Source organism: Galleria mellonella, unplaced genomic scaffold (genome assembly GCF_026898425.1).
Source record: "Galleria mellonella isolate WM207_F2 unplaced genomic scaffold, CSIRO_AGI_GalMel_v1 utg1053, whole genome shotgun sequence".
In the NCBI taxonomy this organism is placed as follows: domain Eukaryota; kingdom Metazoa; phylum Arthropoda; class Insecta; order Lepidoptera; family Pyralidae; genus Galleria; species Galleria mellonella.
In genome coordinates, this window is record NW_026441968.1 from 849,972 (window position 1) to 872,517 (window position 22,546).

A 22,546-nucleotide genomic window follows, 5' to 3' on the forward strand; every position below is an offset into this window, starting at 1 on the left:
GTAAAAATTAATTACAAGTATTTCATTAAAATATGGCCTTCTTGTCCATTATGTTTACATTTTAGCATGGGGTTGTTCAAAAAGGGCATATTAAGATTTTTTAAAGTTTACAAACGCGTGCATGACATCCCTGGTATTACAGGCGTCCATAGGCTTCTGTAACACCATTTACCATCAGACGGACCGTATAATTGTTTGCCACCAATATTATTAAATTAGACATGTCAGTTAGCCAAACGATATAACTTTTTTGTTTATAAACCGATTGAAATAAAACAAACACTAAATGTTAAGTAAAGCCAACCGCAACGCATTAGTGAGCCCGTTCCCCCCTATAATAGTTTTTCTAATATATCTTCCATGTACAGACAGCGGCCAGTTACGATTTTATTTTATGTATTGATTGGTACTACACTTTCACAACACAAAACAATGTTAGCAATTATTTAGTTACAATTTAATTCGTTAAACAAACAAATATTTTATAATTAAAAAGTACAAAAGACGATCCCTCGTGTCGGCAAGCTTTGAACTATCATATACTCATTCCTAAGGAATTTCTAGTATTAACGAACGTCCAAATTCCAGCGTGCGCAGCAGCGAGGCCGCAGTCCCTGCCCGGGGCGGAGGCGCTGGCCACCGGCGCGGTGGCAGGGCCAGCGTCGCTGACCAGCTTGACGCCAGATCACCAATTGAGGGAAGACTTCACGGTGCTAGCTAAGGATTTGGTGGCTAAGTTGAAAACTATATTATCCACTTTAGTGAGTATTGTAAATGAGTAAAACTCTCGTCTCCAAGAGCATACCTGATTTTACAATTTTGCTGCAAAATTGCTTTCATACTGGCTTTGGTCTCTGCTTTTTTTATACAACTTAGAATGGCTAACAAGCTGACGGCCCACCTGATGGAAAGTGGTAACTATCGCCTATAGATGGTAGCAGTACCATGGACATAACAGAGTATACTGTTTCGCCCATGATACCCCTCATGCGTTGCCATTCCTGAGGACTCAGGTGTTATTCCTCTGTACCCTGTAAATTCACTGCCATATCCCACCCTTCAAACTGGAACACAGTAATGCAAACACAGCTGCTTTAGCAATATGAACGGGACAGAGGGGATACGTCAGCAGACGTCTTTTGTATAAAAACTTCTTCTGGTAATGATCGGTTACTTTTGTCTAACTCTTATTTCTGCTGTAAAGAGGAAGGGGTGGCCCATTCTATGCCGGGACCACACAGCGACACTGTTTATTCCTAACATATAATTAGCTCAACATTTTTAAATGGGATTTGTTACAGATATGAATTATGATTGTCATTCGATTCCTAGATTAAAGCAGGATACTACCTCTTCTTATTTACTTGATTTTTTTTTCATAAATGATGTTTTTTTAATGGATGATAATGGAATGGTAACCCCACCCGCGCTATCGGTATACACCGGCGGGGCACCAGTGAAGGATGATAGGTGAGGATGAAGCAGGTCAGTTAGCCCATCGTGACGAATTCAACATGAATGCTTCACGATGGTTTCCAGGGGGAGGACGTGGAGGTCGACCTAATAGGGCAATGGGGCTGTCAAACTCCATTGGTAACAGGCCCTTTTCCCCCTCATGGATGATGTTAAAATGATGATCCCGCCTGCGTTAACGATATACGCTGATGGAGCACCAGTGAGGGATGATAGGTGAAAGTGAAAATGCAGGTCAGGTCAATTAGCCCATCATGATGATTACATCTGAAATTCAACACGAGGGGGTCGACCTGACAGGATATATTGCTAGCAATGGGATTGATAATCCTATATATATATATATATATATATATAATCTCTCAAGTTATTGGCTATTACTAACAAGTCTTATAATGGTTAAGGTATGCGAGCGTGGACGGCTACGAGCGGCGGTGGAGACCCTAGAAGGGGCGGAGGCGGCACCAGGAGGCGCCGTGCTGGCGGCCTTGAGGACCAACCTCACGTCCGCCCTGCACCAGAACTCGGGTGAGTCACCTTCTGCTATACAACTCTATCCTTACTTAGTCTGTCCTGATCCATCCTGGCACCCTCTTAGAACTCTCATAATATGACTTCTGGCGTCCCGTTTTGTTTAATTCCGCCACCATCAGTATGTTTGTGACTGCCAACACTCGAATTGACCACCACTATTACTACCACCTACCTACACCACTATTACTATAGAGGTGTTCATGCAAATTATTACATTACTACTCGGAGTTGATTTTTTGAGTTCTTCAATCTTAACATAATTAGAATGAAAACGACAGAAACTAATAAAAATTGAACAATATTAAATTTTTTAAAATTTGTTTTTAGACAAACATAATTGTTAAAGTTGTAATAAATATATATATATTACACACCACTTACCTATCTATGCCTTAATCCTTCTACCCAAAGGTTGTCTCGAAGAGATTGCTTAGCAATAGGACCACCTTTTGTACTACACTATATTTATTAAAAGTTCTTCAACAAGTCTTGTAATACTAGTGCAATAAAGTTTTAAATAAGCAATAAATTGTTAGAATTCTTATTAAAGCAGTCGGATATTTTAATCAGTCAAAGAAACAACAGTACACTACAACGCTTTCGCCCGTGGTTTGTCCGTTTTGTATGTAAATAATGACTGGTGAAGTTTTAACCGCAGAATTGCGCTCCCGCCTCTCCCGGATACACGACGCGTCCGACCTCGCCGAGATATCCTCCGTGGGGGCCATCTCTGACGCTGTGAGTACTTGTTTTATACTAGACTAGTGGTCCGTCGCGACTTTGCGCGATTTTTTTAGCGTTCCGTACCTAAAAGACAGCCCTAAGATCAGATTCCTTCTATACAATTGGTGCCGGTCTTTATTCCCTCTTGACTTGACTTTTAGTCCCTGTTACTAACAATCCCTTCCCCCCCCCCCCTAATAATTCCTACCAAAGAGTTCTTCTGACCTAACCCTGTATCGCCGGGGGAAAAGCGATTGTTAATAATGGAGCTTAACTGACCCATTGCTGGCAATACATCCTATCAGGTCGACCTTCACACGGTTCCCCTTGGAAACAATCGTGGTCAATTCTAGTGGAATTTGTCACGAAGGGCTGACTGACCTGCTTTCATCGTCACCTATCATCCCTCACTGGTGCCCCGCCAGCAAATACCGTTAGCGCAGGCGGGGTGACCATTTCCTTATCATCCATTAAAAATAACTGTGTCGCCTGTGTTTGTGGGGGAGAGGGGATTGTAAGTAATGAGGTCTACCTGATGTGACCTGCTTTCATCCTCATCTATTATTCCTCACTGGTCCCCCGCCAGCGTATACCTATAGCGCAGGCGGAGTTGCCATTCCATTATCACCCATTAAAAAATCCCCTGTGTCGCCAGGTGAAGCGGCACCCGCCGTCGCTGAGCTACAGCTCATCGTGCGTGTCCGCCTCGGAGTTCTTCGACGCTGAAGAGCACGACAGCAACGGCTTGAAGCCGGCTGAGATCATCAACGCAGATGAGGTATGGTTTTTTATGCAATCTAGAATGTCAAACAAGCAGACGGCCCACTTGATGGAAAGTGGTAACCGTCGCCTATAGACATGAGCAGTACCATGGACATAACAGAGTATACTGTTTCGCACATGATAAAGGAAGTTTAGCCAGTAGTTGCCTCGCTTGGCAGGCGGGTTAGCAACTGCAGTTAGATTTTTGGTCATGTTTTTAGGAGGGACGCTGCTGTCCATCCCTCGACTATAAAATTCTTTTATTTGCCTCTCACGACACCCACAGGAAAGGATGAGGTGGCCCCTTCTATGCCGGGACACACACGGCAAATTTAATTTAAACTGAATTAAATTACTAATTTGATTTAGTTTAAATTAAATGACTAATTTTAAATAAATAGTATAAAACAAAGTCGCTGTCGCTGTCTGTCCGTCCCTATGTATGCTTAAATCTTTAAAACTACGCAACGGATTTTGAAGCGGTTCTTTTTAATAGATAGAGTGATTCAAGAGGAAGGTTTATATGTATAATACATGCATAATATTGTAGAGAGACACTGATAAATTTAGAGGTTTCTAATGTGATGTCGTAAATAAACATATTTTTTTGCGCTTACATTGCAAACGCAGGCTGAACCCCACGAGATAAATCAAAATAATGTACTACAGTACTGTACACCTTAAAAAGGTCAACAAAAAAGTCCGCGACGGTATATGTCTATCTCTTAAGGATAACCCACAATAACCATTTTTTATCCTTTACATTTTACGGGAAAAAACGACTTATTTACGAAGGGATTTTAAGCAATACAGCATTAATTTTTATAATTTTTTTTTTATATTATATATTATATAGATATGTTTATTATCAGCATTGCACCCGTGCGAAGCCGGGGCGGGTAGCTAGTTTTAAATAAATTTAAATATTTGTAAATTGTTCATATGTGAAAACTCGAGTAATTGTATTAATCTGTTAATGCTTTGGTGACAGGCCGGCGTGATAGAGCTGGACGGCGACTCGTCGTCAGAGGCGGGCTCACTCAGCAGCGAGGAAGGCTCCGCCAGTTCGGACAACTCTGAGGGTGCGAGTGAGTCGTTGAACACACCGTTGGACACGATTTTGAAATGGCATTCACTATCTGTCCACTGCTAAACGTAGCCTATCCTATAAGGGGGGAGGGGCTTGCCAGTAGTTGCCATACTTGACAAGCGGGTTGAGAACCAAAACTAGGCTATTGGTGATATTTTGAGAGGGACGGTGTTGCCCGTCCCAGACAGTATTTGCGTCTATCCAATTTAATTTTTTTTTTTTGTTGAATCAAAACTACATTATACTTCTATACTCATGAAGTTTCGTAACATACTTTCATTGAACAATATTTTTTTTTTTTAATTAATAATATAATTTTATGGAAAGTCATTTCAAAATGGAGTCCTTTGTTTGGTAAAAACGTGATCTAATTTTAAGTCTGTTTGTAATAATGTCAGTGTTTAAAGGCAGCAGGATTTAGAACTTTACTAATTCAAGGCGGGGGATGTGGTTAGAATTGTATTTCATAATAAAATCGAGGTCAGTATAATCTTATACTTTTGTACAAAAGTCGATTGCTTCGGTACCTCTGTCCCATTCGTGTTTCAACCGTGAAGCAGCTGTGTTTGCATGGCTGTGTTTCGGTTTGAATCGTGGGATATGGCGTGAATTTACTGGGTACAGAGGAATAACACCTGAGTCCTCAGGAATGGCAACGCATGGGGGTATCATGGGTGACAGTAACAGTATACTTTGTTATGTCCATGGTACTGCTCATGTCTATAGGCGATGGTTACCACTTTCCATCAGGTGGGCCGTCAGCTTGTTTGCCACACTAAGTTGTATAAAAAAAAATCGCGTGTCACAGTGTTTACGGTCAAACTCCTATGAAACCTGCTCTACCGATTTGTATGAGTTTTATATATATATATATATATATATATATATATATATATATATATATATATATATATATAAATTGGACTTATCGAAAAATGAAGCACTGTGTTTAAATGTCGCATGATGGTTTATTTATTTATAAAGATGCACCAACAATATGTTTACAATAATTAAACAGACTAGGTAATGCTATAAGTAAGCTTAAGGCTAGACGTATATATCAATTAGAGGCGTATACTCTCACAGATAAGTGGTACTTCAGCATTACTTCAGCATACAGCTGAAGTAACAATCACGAGCTTGTATATTCATGGGCGTACAGTAATTAAATATACTTGTATTGCAGTGCTATCAGCGGAACAGGTGACCCTGCGGCTGGACCAGAACGGACCGGCGGCGGACGGCACCGGACCGGCGGCGGCCGGCACCGGACCGGCGGCGGCCGGAACCGGACCGACGGCAGCCGGCGGCGAGCAGTGGATACGGCGTACGCGACTCCCTAGCCCGAGACCCACGCCCGGCGGGCCCAGCCTCTGGAACCTGCTCTACAAGAACATCGGCAAGGACCTCAGCCAGATCTCCATGCCTGTCACCATCAACGAGCCGCTTAATATGCTGCAGGTCTCGCCCTCCACCTAGCTCTATTCTCTATTAAAATACATCTAGTATTTACTTTACAACCACTCCAATCAAGTGTGTTCAATAAAGAATCTCTTTATGATACTTAGAAGAACAAACAAGTTAGCGGCCCAGATTGTAGAAATTAGTAATCTATGGATATAAATAGCACCATGGACATCAAAGAATCACCTGTGATGTGTGAAAATATGAAGAATACCTCTTCATAATTTATCACTTCTCTGTACCCCATCATCTTACTGCAATATCTCACTTTTCAAACCAAAATACTGCTTTGTAAGCACAGTTGCTTTACAGCATGAAGAATGTGGCAAAAATACTACTGACTGATAATTCTTGTACAAACTCTCCTTCTAGTTGTGCTAGATTTTTTATACAATAAAAACAATACATAACCAAAGTGTACAATATTTTAAACAATTTCATAATCAAAAATAAAAAAGGTATAATGTAGAGTCGTTTTTTGAACACTTTTCTGTCTCTCTCTCTACCTCCCTCTCTCTCTTTCTCTCTTTTTGAAATTGACTTGTTACCTATCATTTAACAATTTTAACTTATTTTTTAAATGCGGTCAATAAAAGATAAATAAATAAAAAGTTAGTCTGTTGGACAAAAGTTTGCCCCATAAGGGGCGGTTTTGCCAATAGTTGACACGGCAGGTTTTTTTTTTTTTTACAACACAGAGGGCAAACGAGCATGCGGCTCACCTGATGGTAAGTGACTACCGCCGCCCATGATCACCCACAACACCAGCGGCATTGCAGGTGTGCTGCCGGCCTTTAAAGGTGTTTTAGGAATTGTAGTTTTAGTGATGTTTCAAAAGGTACGCCGATGCCCATCTCTCGACCAATAAGATCCCATTGTAACATTCATGGAACAGGAAGGGACGAGGAAAGATTTGACAGTTTGTAAACAGATATATATAAAAACTACACGACCGATTTTAAAAATTCCTATACCTGTAGAGTGGCATTGATAGCGAGTAAGACGGTTCGTGTAGAAGTGTGTCCGGACGAGGTGTGTGTGCGGGTGCAGAAGCTGTGCGAGGAGCTGGAGTACTCGGCGCTGCTGGACGCGGCGGCGGCGAGCGCGGCGGCGGCCGAGCGTGCGGCGCTGGTGGCCGCGTTCGCTGTGAGCGCGTACGCGTCGGCCGCGCACCGCGCCGCCTCCAAGCCCTTCAACCCGCTGCTGGCCGAGACCTACGAGTGCGTGCGCGCCGACCGCGGCTTCCGCTTCGTCGCCGAGCAGGTACCGACCCACCTCCCACCCCCTGGGGGGAAAGGGACTGCTAGCAATAGAGTTGGACAGCCCCATTAGGTCGACCTCCACGTGATTCCCCCTGGAAACCATCTTGAACAATTCTTGTTGAATTCGTCACGATGGGCTAACTGACCTACTTCATCCTCACCTATCATCCCTCACTGGTGCCCCGCCGATGTAAACCGATAGCGCGGGTGGGGTTACCATTACATTGTCATACATAAAAATACCTTTCCAATACAAAAGAAAAGGATTAAAAAAAAACAAACCAATATTCCCTGTCAGATCGATGTCCATGAAGTTTTCTTTGATTTATTCTTAATTCGCCAATTAACCTGATATCTCCACGTATCATTCCTCAATGGTGCCCCACCAATGTATACCGTTAACACGGCGGTCTAACCGTCACTGTTATCCATTTTGAAAAAAGCTTCTCCAAATATTGGAAATTCCTAGTAACTAGCAGCATTATTGCTGATAATACGGCCTCACTCAGATCAATCTCAAAACGATCGTAGCTAATTCACAGTGAGTTCGTCACAATGAGTCAGCTAATGATAAATCAATGTGAATATTTTGACCCAAAAGACAAGAAAGGGCTGATATTTTAAATCTTTATTCTATAGATTCCTCATACCTTACAGCCTAAATGGTCGCGTACAACGCGATTTCAGAGATGCTTTCTCCCACGAACACTCAGGTTATGGAATGAGCTCCCTGCCGACGTTTTCCCAAGAGACTACAGCATGGGGCTCTTCAAAAGGGGGGTAAAGAGGTTTCTTCAGGGACGGCAACGCGCGCGTAATACCTCTGGTATTGCAGGCGTTCATAGGCTACGGTAACCGCTTACCATCAGGTGGGCCGTATGCTTGTTTGCCACCTCAGTGGTATAAAAAAAAAAAAGATTCTTAGATTTATGTATGATCAATAAGTTCGTTTTCACTGCGTATATTACTAGCAATAGATCGACAGAAATGTGATTTGTCGCACTAATGACTCGCTTCAACAAATCCACCAGGTATCGCACCACCCGCCGATATCGGCGTGCCACGCGGAGTCGTCCCGCTGGACGTTCTGGCAGGAGGCGCGCATCAAGACCAAGTTCTGGGGCAAGTCCATGGAGTTTCAGCCCACCGGCCGCGTGCACGTCCGGCTCACCACCACCGGCGACCACTACAGCTGGAATAAAGTACGAGCATATTATGTGGCAAAATTTATCTTTTTTTTCTGCTCACATCTGTCACCCCTTGAATTACAGGCGCCCATAGGCTACAGTAACCGTTTACCATCAGACGGGCTGTATGCTTATTTGCCACCGTCGTAGTATAAAAAAAATTATAATGTTAAAATAGATGTATTTTGCTTCTAGTAATTTATTTATTTAAATAACTTTTATTTTTATTTTTTATTTTATTTTATACAAAAATTTATCTGTAGGACTATTAAATAACTTTAACACTGATGTCTAAAGCGCGTTTTTTTTTTTCTTTATTTAGGTCAACAAACAGTAAACACAATAACAATATATATACATATATATCTAAATATCAATAATTTTAGTGTCACCAACGACGTTGGCCACCTATTACTGTAAAACAAAATATGCAAAATGGTTGTGTGCAACTACTTGTACAAAACTAAACATATACACATACATGATTGACAGAATTATAAAGAGGTGCGTACCAGTGATACGCTCAAAATCAAAAAACTTCCAAATCGATGTTATATATTTTAAAAATTAAAATTTATTTACCAGCAATAAATAAGTTAAATAAGGGTTGCCACATTTTATTAGGTGGGTCATTCAGGGTCGCATAAAATAAATAAAAACTTGTGAACCAGGTAACAACATGCGTACACAACTTGTTCGGCGGGCAGCGGTGGGTGGACCAGTACGGCGACATGCACATCGTATGCCACGGGACCGACATCACGTGCAAACTTAACTTTATCAAGGTATATATAATAGTTCAATACTACTTCACACACATTTTAGTTAGATAGATAGATAGATAGATAGATAAACTTTTTATTTGAGCCATTTATGACACACGTAAATTAATAAATAAGTTTATACAATCTGATTATTTACATTTTTTTTTTCAAATATAAAAGAAAAGATGAAGTATGGAGATATGTTTTCACCAAGTGTTTCGCCACAAACTAAAGTTTCATCCCAATCATCTGGACGAGTGGTGGTTTTCCACCGTGCGTTTTTCAAGGCACTTTCTTCCACGCACAACCATTCTTTGGAATCAACATCCAGCAGCAGTATTTCCGAACCAATACAACAACATAAGCTTCAAGAAAAGAGCATATTCCTTTTTAAAAGGCCGGCAGTACACCTGCAATGCCGTAACGCCGATGAACGCCATTGCCATTACGGTGGAAGACGTTGCTGTGTCTCTTTATGGTGATCACGGAAGTTCTATAGGAACCTGGAGCGTGCCAATTTCGTCGCCTTCTGGCTGTGGGCGGCGGTAGTCACTTACCATCAGGTGAGCCGCATGCTCGTTTGCCCCCTGTGTTGTGAAAAAAAAAAAGAAGTGGGTCGCAGTGACCCAAATAGTGTTAGTGCTAGTGTTAGAGTGTTAGCGTGAAGGCTGTACCGCGTGTGGCGTGTGGCGTGTGGCAGGCGAGCGCGTGGTCGGGCAGCCGGCACGAGGTGCGCGGCGGCGTGGCGGGCGGCGGCGCGGCGCTGCGCCTGCACGGCCGCTGGTCCGACGCGCTCTACGCCGCCGACCGCTGCATCTGGCGCCCAGGTGACCGCCACACACAAGGGGTATATTGGTAGCAATGACCTCCGATAGCCCCATTGCTACCAATACACCCTCTCGGCTCCACCTCCACGCGGTTCCCCCTGGAAACTAACGGTATACAGTATAGCCTTAATGCAAGCTGTACATGGTGTCCGAGTTGGGGGCCTGGATTCCTGAGACAGATCTCTGATCTAGTTTAGGGTCCAGTCTCCCACAAGTTTTACAGACCATTGTAATTTTCTGTAAAAAAAAATACGCTGGTAGAACACCAGTGAAGAATGATAGGTGAGAATGAAAATGCCAATTCGATCATCGTGACGAATGTCGCCAGAATTTACCAAGATAATTTCAAGGGGGAACCGTATGGAGATCAACCTGATAGGGTGCTAGCAATGAGACTATAATATCCCAATTACTAACAATCACCATTACAACAATTATATATATATATATATATATATATATATATATATATATATATATATATATATATATATATATATATGTGTGTGTGTGTGTGTGTGTGCCAAATGTACACAGAATTTTACTGTGCATTAAAGTATAATTGGGGAGGCCTATGTCCAGCAGTGGACGGATAATGTTTACATATATATATATATATATATATATATATATATATATATATATATATATATATATATATATATATATATATAAAAGCACCCGATCTGTCAATTTAGTATTTTTAATATATTTTATATTTTTGTATGAGCCGTTAACTGTCCACTGCTGAACATAACCTCCCCCATAAGGAGAGATTTGCCAGTAGTTGCCACGCTTGGCAGGCGGGTTGGCATCCGCAGTTTGGCTTTTGATGATATTTTAAGAGGGACACTGCTACCTATCAGTGTTTCTCTACAATAATATGCATGTATTATACATATAAACCTTCCTCTTGAATCACTCTATCTATTAAAAAGAACCGCTTCAAAATCCGTTGCGTAGTTTTAAAGATTTAAGCATACATAGGGACGCACAGACAGCGACAGCGACTTTGTTTTATACTGTATAGTGATATAATATTTGTTTTTATCATTTTTCTTATTTCTATTTTTATAGTTCCAGATTTTAAAGTACGATGATCTGTTAAAGGAATTTAATTCTTAAGCAATACAAATATATGAGTTATGATCCGTCGACCAGGTCCAATGCCCCCCGACCACGAGCTGTACTACGGCTTCACCAGGTTCGCGATGGAGCTGAACGAGATGGAGCCCGGCATGCGGGACATTCTGCCTCACACTGACACCAGGCTCAGGTCAGTACATCCACATTGGAGGACAATGGACACGGATCTAGACACTGGGCATCCGTCATTTCTATTTCTTTACTTAAGTATTAAAAAAAGAGCCTACGTATGTCTCTGTTTGCCCAATGGTTGACTGGTAGAGAACACCGTCCGGTGTTAAGTCCGCCAAATATACAAAGTGTCTACATTAAATTTTAAATAAATAAATCAATCAATACATATAATAAAATCGTAACTGGTCTCTGTCTGTACTAGGAAAATATATAAGAAAAACTATTATAGGGGGGCCTTTATAAACGCAATAGAACCCAAAACAATGATTTTTAAAAAAATTGTCTGTTTGTCTATACATTTGTGCACGTTCAGAAACGGCTTAACCAATTTGAATGCGGTTTTCATTAATGCGTTGCGGTTGGCTCCGCTTAACATTCAGTGTTTGTTTTGTTTCAATCGGTTCATAAATAAAAAGAGTTATATCAATCTAAAGAATCACATATAAAATGCTATAAAATAATTGATCAACTATTATTTTTTGGAGAACTTTTAACATATTCGTTATTGGACTAGTATTTAGATACTATATCTCAAATATATAGATATTGCTATATATTTCCCACTATTCCCTATTTGTAATTCTTTTAAAATGCCTGCATTCACAATATCGCAAATAACATATTAAAATTTTGTTTTAAACAGACTTGTTTGTGCGTAAAATTCTTAAACTAGGATCCCGACTCCTGGTTTTACATTTTTATGAATAAGAAAGTGGTATGATTGTGTATATGTGTGTACTGTGCATGCGGCAGGCCGGACCAGCGCGCGCTGGAGGAGGGCGACGTGGAGGCGGCGGAGCGCTACAAGCTGCAGCTCGAGCAGGCGCAGCGCGAGCGCCGCCGCGACTCGCCCGACCACACGCCCGCCTGGTTCCGGTACGTGCCGCCGCACACCGCCTCACCGCCCTCGCTACCGCCGCACACCACCCTCACCGCCCTCGCTACCGCCGCACACCACCCTCGCTACCACCACACACCGCCCTCACCGCCCTCGCTACCGCCGCACACAACCCTCACCGCCCACACTGCCGCCACACACTACCCTCGCTACCGCCGCACACCACCCCCACCGCCCTCGCTACCGCCGCACACCACCCTTACCGCCCACACTACCGCCACACACCACCCTCGCTACCGCCACACACCACCCTCACCGCCCTCACTACCGCCGCACACTACCCTCGCTACCGCCGCACACCACCCCCACCGCCCTTGCTACCGCCGCACACCACTCTTACCGCCCACACTACCACCACACACCACCCTCGCTACCGCCACACACCACCCTTACCGTCCACACTACCGCCACACACCACCCTTACCGTCCACACTACCGCCACACACCACCCTCACCGCCCACACTGCCGCCACACACCACCCTCGCTACCACCTCACACCACCCTCACCGCCCTCACTACCGCCGCACACCACCCTCGCTATTCCCTTCGCACCTCCACGCTGTTCCCCCTGAAAACTATTGTGACCAATTTATCATTGAATTCGTCACAATGGGCTAACTGCCCTGCCTTTTCATTCTCACCTATCACCGCTCACTGGTACCTCGCCAGTGTATACCGATAGCGCAGGCAGTGGCGTAACAATAGGGTGGCAGGGCTGGCAAAACGCCACGGGCCCCCGACCCAAAAGGGCCCTGGCTCAAGAGGCCGCGAGCTCAGAATTTTTTGTTTATGCATTGTACCTGAGTATCTTATTTTACTTGAAAAGTATTTTTTTTTAACTGATAGGGCCCCATCAAAAGAATTTGCCACAGGCCCCAAATGGTATAGTTACGCCACTGAGCGTAGGCGGAGTTACCATGACATTTTCACCAATAAAAAAAAACTTACTCCTTCATCCACTCATACATATTGTATGTAATGCAGCAAAGTGGTGGAGAACGGCGAGGAGATGTGGATATTCAACGGCGAGTACTGGAAGGCGCGAGAGGCGGGCTTCAAAGACAACACCGCGCCCAGGATATGGTGACCGCGTCTGCTCATACACGTACGTAGCTGGCCTTTTTTTTACGTCTGGAAAATGCTTTATGCAGACCCATACACCTTGTGGGAGGTGAATGGGTACTGTGGGAATCCCCCCATAAGGTGGGGGTGTACCCACCAAAAACCAGACGATATACCCTCGAGGTGCCATATGTCGGAGACATGGGTTCGCTTTCGCACTCATCACACCTCCGACGGCAGCGACCCGCCCCCTGATGGTAAGAGCAGGTCTCCTCTCTCAAGATAGGATGGATGGCGTGCTCACCCTACCACTCGGGGGACGCGCCGGTATATTAGCACATCCCCCAGCGTACGTAGCTGGCCTACATTCTTATAACATTATTATTATGTTTATAGATGGTTACCACTTTCTATTAGGTAGCCTTCGGATTGTTAATACATAATTTTTATTTGGCTAAGATATAATATAACTAAATAATAATATTGTGATGTATATATATGTATACATCTTTAACAGACTTTTGGGAGACTTTGTACAAAAGTCGTTTGCTTGGCCACCTCCGTCCCATTCGTGTTTCAACCGTCAAGCAGTTGTGTTTGCATGGCTGTGTTTCGGTTTGAAGGGTGGAATATGGCAGTGAATTTACAGGGTACAGAGGAATAACAAGTGAGTCCTCAGGGATGGCAACGCATGGGGGGTATCATGGGCGAAACAGTATACTCTGTTATGTCCATGGTACTGCTCATGTCTATAGGCGACGGTTACCACTTTCCATCAGGTGGGCCATCAGCTTGTTTGCCATTCTAAGTTGTATAATAAAAAAATGAAAAATGTATAGAAATCATGTTATTTTAAATATTAAAATAATTATAGTTAATGTTAACATACATTTGAAAGAGTAACCTCTTTTGAGTTTCTTATAGTTCCATACTATTATTATCTTGTACATAAGTAAATTGAAAGGAAGTAACTCTCAAGTTTCTTGCAAGTTCTTCTCAGTAGATAACAACAATCCGAACCTAGCAGGATCAGAAATACAAATACGATTTAAAAGAGCTTGTAAACAAGTTTATTGGAATAAAGTTAGACATCACTGTTTTATGGGGTGTCTATAGGCGACGGTTACCACTTTCCATCAGGTGGGCCGTCAGCTTGTTTGTCATTCTAAGTTGTATAAAAAATATTATTAAACTTATATTTGGATTGACAATAAAGAGAAATCTTCTTAATAAATATTTTTTCATAATGTTTTTCTTTCCAGCGTGTACCGCCGAGCGAGGTGCTGTGCTAGAGGTTGTGTCTCGTCGCTTCCCGCTTCTAGAGCTTTACACAGTAGCCTTTATTATAAATAACTACTACCACATTGTACTGTTCGTTGGACGGGACATATACCCGTATATACAATAGGGTGCGTGTACCAATTCACCACAACCTTGTACACTTTTATATTAATATCATGTTTATTTGTGAATCAATTATGTTGTCGTTTGACATCTTTTTTTTTATTATTATTATTTATTAATTTATTTATAATATTTTTATTAAAAAAAAAGTGTTTAAATTATGAAATAGTGTAAACTTGGATTGTTATCCATACATGTTAATGATTCTCTGGGAATACATATTTTAATTTGCACTTGGACTTGCCTCACCTTACGGTAAGTGGTTATAAAATGTAAGATTATCCGCGCTTACCCCGAAATTACTTAACTGTCAACATAAAAAGACCTAAGTTGTGTTTCCCCAGGAACACAGATAAAGACATTGACATTTGACATTTGACGTTTGACATTTTTATTAAAGTGTCAATACCAATGTAACCAAAAGGCAATTATAGTAATAGCAGCTTGAATTTACTGATTTTTTTTTAACTATAAAATAATATATAACGTTGATAACTTAAAAAAGCTGTTATGTTAAATTTTACCAACTACTTACCTTAGTAATAATCACCTTATTTACTGATTGGTATACATTTTTTTTTCATAAATACATTAATTAAAATAATAATAATTATATATATATTAATTTACAGCTATATTTAACAGCTGTTGCTGCAGATATAGACTGTCGCTTTTGTATAATTTAAAATTATTTTTAATTTTACAAGTACAATTTACAATACTACATTTGTGGTTGGTTAATTGGTACATTTACCTTATTAATATGGATTCCGTATAGTAAGTGTGGGGATTTGAGAGTTTTACCAGTTTAATTAAAATTTATAATATAATTTGTTACCGTCGTAGTAATTATCGCATTATTCCTTTTATACGACATTGTACGGATGTATATTATGGCAATTATTTGTTGCTTTCAAAGTAAACAAATTTCAACCTTATTGTCTTGTGCTATAATTGTTAAATTAATTTTACTTGGCAATTTTATGCATATATGCTTAATATACTTTTTAGGTAATGACATATGATAATAAATATATATATATATATATATATATATATATATATAGCTAGACGCGCCATCTTGGCATGGGAGACTCAACTTTTATTTTTAATCTATGTTTTTTTTGGCAAAAAAATCACTTTCACAAGTCGAACGTCCTTCAAAAGGATGCATTTCGATATCAACCTGTATATGAGGAGTCATACTGTATAAGTATGTACGAAATACTAAAATGTATGGACAAATCACTGTATCTAGTATTTAAAAGGACAGTCAACACAAAGTTACCAAATTATACTTGTCACAACACATAGGAGTTGGCAATGCAACGCATCTGGCTGGTCGTATGCTGGCTTGACACGTTCGTTATATAAAAAATAAAATACATATAGGTTAATTATGATTTTACGTCATTGACACTTAAAATGCCTTATCTTAGCTCTCTCTCGCACTTATTACAAGCTGGATTAACATAGCGTGAATGATATTTGGAACTGTGAGAGTACCAGCATGGATATACTACCTTACGGCGAACGAAATAAGGTCGTTATTGCATCCTACAAAGTATAAAATTAATTAAAAAAATCCATCCGTATTTCTCATCCTTACTAATATTATAAATGTAAAAGTGAGTTTGTTTATTACTCGTCGCTTCAACGAGCCGCTCATCATAAAGTTTTCCATACAAATAGTAGCCATTTTGCATAGTAAAGAAGGACATAAAATGCTGTTTCATTCTATTCAAATAATATGCCCCAGTCATGCGGACAAAGTCACGATCATGTCTTAAATATCTTAAAACAAAATTCCAAAAAAAAAACGAAAAAAAATTATATTTGCCAATTTTTAATCATTTTTTATCGCCATATTCATTATATATGTGTATATATACTATAATATATAGTCCATAACGACTGTATGTATATCTGTGTACCCCCTTATTTATAAATCTTAAACCTACAAACAATATTTTAAGTATTATACAATTCTGTCACTTTCTATCAAATTAGGAATTCAACACCAAAGAAAGAGACAGAACTTCTCAATAGCTAAAGTGGAGAGAGATTTGACGTTTTTATAAATAAGGGGTATTATCATTATTTAGCTTGTTGCACTCTCACAATTAAAACAAGAGCGATATTTCATTTATAAAACTATAAAGCTGTCCAGACTACACGTTACGCCAAAAAGCAGGACGTACGTACATCCAAAAATGTTACCTTTATCTGTGACATTCATAAAAAAAAAAAATTATATTTCATACTAAAGTCCTATTTAGAGGATTACAAGCCGGGCATATTGCCCAATATAGTAAAATGAGTTCTTCGCGAGTTAACATACATAGTCATGTCCGAAACGACAATATGACATCATAAACCGTCATTGGTTATTACTAACTCTCCTCACATACTCGTTTGCCTTCATTCGCATTAAAAAAAAAATTAAATGTTGGTACTCTATACATTGTGATAGTAAATAAAAAAATATATAGGTATATATTGGAATATTTTGGCAATTCCATAATTTCAGTTCAATTACATCGTTGCGTAGTGCATACAATTTTAAAATTGACCTAGTAATAAGTGAATGCGTATGCGCAGCTACAAAATCTAACATACTGTCTAGCCAACCGTTGAGGACTAAAGGGCGTGGCCTAACTGTGGCTCGGTTGTCATAGACTATTGTAATTGATAAGTTGTTCATCATCGTACCAACTTTTAACTGTCCGTTGCTAAGCATAGGCTCCCCCCCCCCCCTCCCTGGGAAGTTTTGCCAGTAGTTGCTACGCTTGGCAGGTGGGTTGACAACCATAGTTGGGCTTGGTGATATTTTAAGAGGGACGCTGCTGCCCATCCCTAGACAGTTAAGTTTTTATTGCTTAGCAATATTTCATTTTTTTTTTTAATTAATAATAATAGAATGGTAACCCCGCCTACGCTGTCAGTAGACTCTGGCGGGACACCAGTGAGAAATGACAGATGAAATGAAGTCTGATCTTTCGACACATCATGACAGCTTCACCAAGAATTAACCACGATGGTTTCCAAGGGACACCACACTGTCGTCCATCTGATAGAGTACATGCTTATGGCTAGCAATAGTCCCATTAATCCCATAGACAATCGCCCCCTCCCTACCTTGACCTTTTTTTTTATACCACTGAGGTGGCCGTACCGTAGCCTATGAACGCCTGCTAATACTAGAGGCATTACGCGCGTATTACATTTTTAGAGAATCGTGTTACAGCTTTGTCCCCAATGATTGGTTAAGCAATATGCTTTTCGATCTTGTTGCTATGGATACGGCTTAAGTGTTATCTAATTTTTTTTTTCGTTTTATTAAAAAAAAAAAGTATAAATTATAAGGTTTTAGAGTATTGTGGCTGTGAAATGTTTCCATTAATGAAAGGATAATGTTAGATCTTTATTTTTTTTTTGTTGAAATTGCCTTATAATATAATTTTCTTTTCTTGCCAGTTATAGATTGATAGGTGTCATAGACAAATATTGAAAAAGGGAACGGGTAGTCTATGAAAATTTGGTTTTGACGTAATATTTCTTGACTTCACTGTTTGCGTTGTGACTTCTACATGGAACTTTATTATATCGATTTTACAATATTATTTAAAATACTTGTGTTGTATTTTAAATAATATATAGTCGTATGACTTCTTGATTTAACGTTTTGAAAAAAGAATCATATGACTCTGCTTCTTGAAGGATTAGCCTACTAAATTACAGAATAAATGTGTTTGCTAAATTTAATATTCAAATTTGGGGCTGATCCAAATGTCTAATGAGACGAGGCGTATTGCAGAGCTTTTTCACAATTGAAACATCGTTTTGATGATGAAATAAAGTACAATTATATACATCTGTAACGTCATAAATGTGCCGCTTATATAGGTACATTTAAAGGGAAAGTGGCGGGTGGAACTTGCCCACCCCAGAATTCAATTTTTTTTTTTTTTTAAGTCTAATTTTGTGGAACCATCACCACAAGATGTGTATCTCTGAGCGCTTCTAATACAAAACCAGCTCCTAAAAATAATTTCAAATATGCCAATGTGCTTATAAATTTAACAATTTATAGAAATGACATATTAAAAAAAAAATTTAAAGTTCTGTTGCTTTTTAAAATGTTGATTTAATAAATACATATTCTCTTGTCAATTAAATATTGGAAAGTCAATCGGAATATAGTTGGCACATAATTAATTAATATTGCACAATATTTATTAAAATATATTACAATATGGTGGTGCAGGTCATTAAATATATGAAATAGTAATGCAAGAGTTTATAGAAAATTGTAGAGAGAGGTGGATTGACAAATAAACGTGCTGTACTTGGTAAATTCGTATAAGTAAGGGATATAACCTTGGTCGTTGTTTGGCTTGGTATAATGTATTTCACGTCACTACCTCTATCTACATTATGTACAATTAATTAAATTATCTCGTCTTATAATCACCTTTATTTACTTCCCAATGGTGCTGTGCATGTGTGGAAATTGTGTAAGTGTGCGTGTCCGTTATTGTTTTATTTTAGTTTTCATTTTGTATTCTGTACAATTCGAAATTTGAATAAATGCGCGAACCCATTTGATGAGCAAAAGACACAGGCCTAAAGTGTTTTTTTTTTTTTTTTTTTATAAATCTACCAGTGAATGTTCTGTCAATGCTTTCATTAATAACGATTAAGTACAGACCAGTTGTTTTTCTTTTCTTTTTTTTTTTATTGTTATTACTATCAGTTATTCTGTAGCTTAGATGTAACAAAGCAGTATATTTACAGTGATTATTAGTAATAATACATATTTTATGAGCACCCAATATTTGAATACTACTATAAGTAGTCGCCATTAAAAACTATATAGTTTTAATTTGCAAATGACAACTTTACACTAAGTTTATAATACCAGTGCCCGAATATAAATGCATATTATGCGATTCGTTTAACGTCTAATGAAATCAAACCTTAAGACATTAATATAAGGCTTAATTTAATCAGGAATTAGTTCGAGCACAGACCTAGCAATGTTTTTTTTTTTTTTTATTGAAAATGTGTAAAAGACAAACGGTTAAAGGTTATAAATCTATAAAAAGTTTATTTTATAATATACTCTATGCCTTCTGCTTCTAGGTCGAGTTTGAAAGCTTCTAATGATAATTATCTATAATAAACTACATGGATGTTGTTGCTAGATAAATTATAGATATATGTTTAGATATTTGTATATAGAGGATTAGTTTCGTTTTAAAAATGTTGTTGGACGTTTTTATGTTGCAAAATGTAGATATTCGCGCCAAGTATATTACGGGATAGGCAGAGAGGTGTTTGAATTTTATGTCAACAAAATTAAATATTTTACAATTAGGATAACTTTAATTAAAGTTATATATAATGTCGATGAAATTCAATATATTAACAATAACAGAATTGTTACGTTTTACGTTCATATTATAGAAAATATCTACTTATTTAGTAATAAATAAGAGTCAACGTGCCCAAGCACAATACTTACTTACTTTGTTGTTATATCTTTTCCTTTTTTGAAAATTTGAAGCCAGTGACGACAATTATGTTATTAAAAATAACATGTTCCATTTTCAAAATAAAAACGTTCAATGTGATTTATTTTTAAATCAGCCATGTTTGCTCTTATAACATACGGGTTTTAGGTTGTTTTTTTTTTTTTTTATTCAGTATTTTGTCGGGTCACATTCTTTTTTATGAATATTAAACACTTGTCACTTTTAAAAAAAATGACAATAAAATGTTTTGTGTATAAAAATAATAATATTGTTGTAAAATGTTATATTAATGAAATTATACTGATGTATTAAATATTAACTTTTATGAGTTTAAAATGTAATTAAAAAATAATGTGAACGTGTATCAATCGGCTATTAAATCTAACAAAAAAAACAAACAATTTGACAGGTTAGGTCCTAATGATTGACTACATATGACTACATATTTTGTTAGATTTTCTAGTTTCGTACACACTTAAAATAATATTGTTTTCAAATTATTTTTAAATGTGAAAGACAAGTTCATCAATTATACTGTATATAATACGTGGTTATTTTATTCATTTCAGCTATTAATTGTCTAATACTAGGCCTCCCCTAGAATGCCAAAATGGTCCAGAGCTACCTCCATCCACTGAGCTTTTCCAATCCATTTACATTTGTCTTATACAGAAAATCTAGTAAGAATTCGTCTTAACTTACGTTAGTCTATACATGGTCGCCACCTGAGAACCTTCCTCCATATATATGACCTCAAATTGACGTCACTTAGTCCTTTAAGGTCTTTCTTCTTCATTATGCTGTTACGTCATGCAGTCAAAAGCTTCCGACACCAACTAGACAGCTACCAGCTTACTATGAACTCATCAATTATATCAGGCTTTAACTGTCCACTGCTGAACAATTAGCCTCCCCCTCAGGGGGTCTTGCCAGTAGTTGCCACGCTTGGCAGACAGATTAGCAACCGCATTTAGGTTTTAGAGATATTTTAAGAGGGGCATTGTTGCACATCCCTCGCCCTACCTTAGTCGCCTCCTACGACACTTACGGAAAAGGAAAGGATGGCCAACTCTGTGCCGGGACCACATGGCCATATAAATTTATACAAGACAGATTCTATATAGCTCAGAAAGAGACAATTAATTCTTTTAATCACGTTTTAAACACTAATTATAACCTTCTTTCACCGCAGCGTATTAGTACTAATTAATTTATCAGAAGGAGACTTTGTACAAAAGTCGATTGCTTGTGTACCTCTGTCCCATTCGTGTTTCAACCGTGAAGCTGTTGTGTTTGCATGGCTGTGTTTCGGTTTGAAGAGTGGGATATGGCGTGAATTTACAGGGTACAGAGGAATAACACCTGAGTCCTCAGGAATGGCAACGCACGGGGGTATCATGGGCGAAACAGTATACTCTGTTATGTCCATGGTACTGCTCGTGTCTATAGGCGACGGTTACCACTTTCCATCAGGTGGGCCGTCAGCTTGTTTGCCATTCTAAGTTGTATAAAATAATAATAATATTACTATAGCATTATTTTGTCTGTGGTATTAATATGAGAGGTTTAAAAAGATTTTTGACATATGTCGATAGCTTTTTTTTTTTGTTTTTTAATGGAAAAATATTAGATTTCACTGTCAGAATACTCCGTTAAGAGTAAGCAAACAATTTTAATGTCACCCAACTCATTTACAATCATACAAAAATCTCTATGTGTTTATTGTATGAACTTGTCTTCATTAATACGATGTAATTATTTTAATACAGTTCCGTTTAAAATGAGTCTATGGTTAACAATTTAACGTAATGGTTACATACGGTGGTTAGGATTAAAAAGTAATATAGTCTATTTGTCATTATTCAATTAATTTCTAATAACATGTGCCTATGTATATCTGTTACTCTAATATTTTTATGTACTTAATTATTTTAATATATTTTCCCTTCACACCTAAAATAGGAAGATTTACAATGTAGACCTCCACGTTGCACGGTGACGTCTGCGACTGTAAAGACGCCATTCTTTAGTCATTTTCAAGTCGCTAAATGACCGAAAAATGACGTCACCGTACTACTTGAACCGCCATACTGGTCTAATTGTAATAGTCACAACTATATTACATGTACAGGTGGAAATAGAAATATTTGCATTATTTTTAAGAAATCTTCTACCAGTCAAATTGAACACTGTTGAAACAGCGGTCAAAAAACGACAAAAATTAAATATTCTCCATAA

At 38.7% G+C, this 22,546-nt stretch overlaps 1 protein-coding gene across 1 annotated transcript in view; it reads left to right on the top strand.

Moving 5' to 3' along the window:
• Positions 1–20,854, top strand: part of LOC113511307 (oxysterol-binding protein-related protein 3-like) — a 60,200-nt gene extending 39,346 nt beyond the window's left edge. The window contains 14 exon segments of the mRNA XM_052903622.1: positions 589–761; positions 1,878–2,001; positions 2,666–2,745; positions 3,386–3,508; positions 4,484–4,580; positions 5,769–6,043; positions 7,097–7,309; positions 8,340–8,510; positions 9,167–9,280; positions 9,960–10,086; positions 11,248–11,362; positions 12,160–12,282; positions 13,290–13,410; positions 14,630–20,854. Coding sequence (XP_052759582.1) covers positions 589–761; positions 1,878–2,001; positions 2,666–2,745; positions 3,386–3,508; positions 4,484–4,580; positions 5,769–6,043; positions 7,097–7,309; positions 8,340–8,510; positions 9,167–9,280; positions 9,960–10,086; positions 11,248–11,362; positions 12,160–12,282; positions 13,290–13,392 — 1,838 coding nt within the window. The 3' untranslated portion in view covers positions 13,393–13,410; positions 14,630–20,854.
• Positions 20,855–22,546: the final 1,692 nt, after the last annotated feature.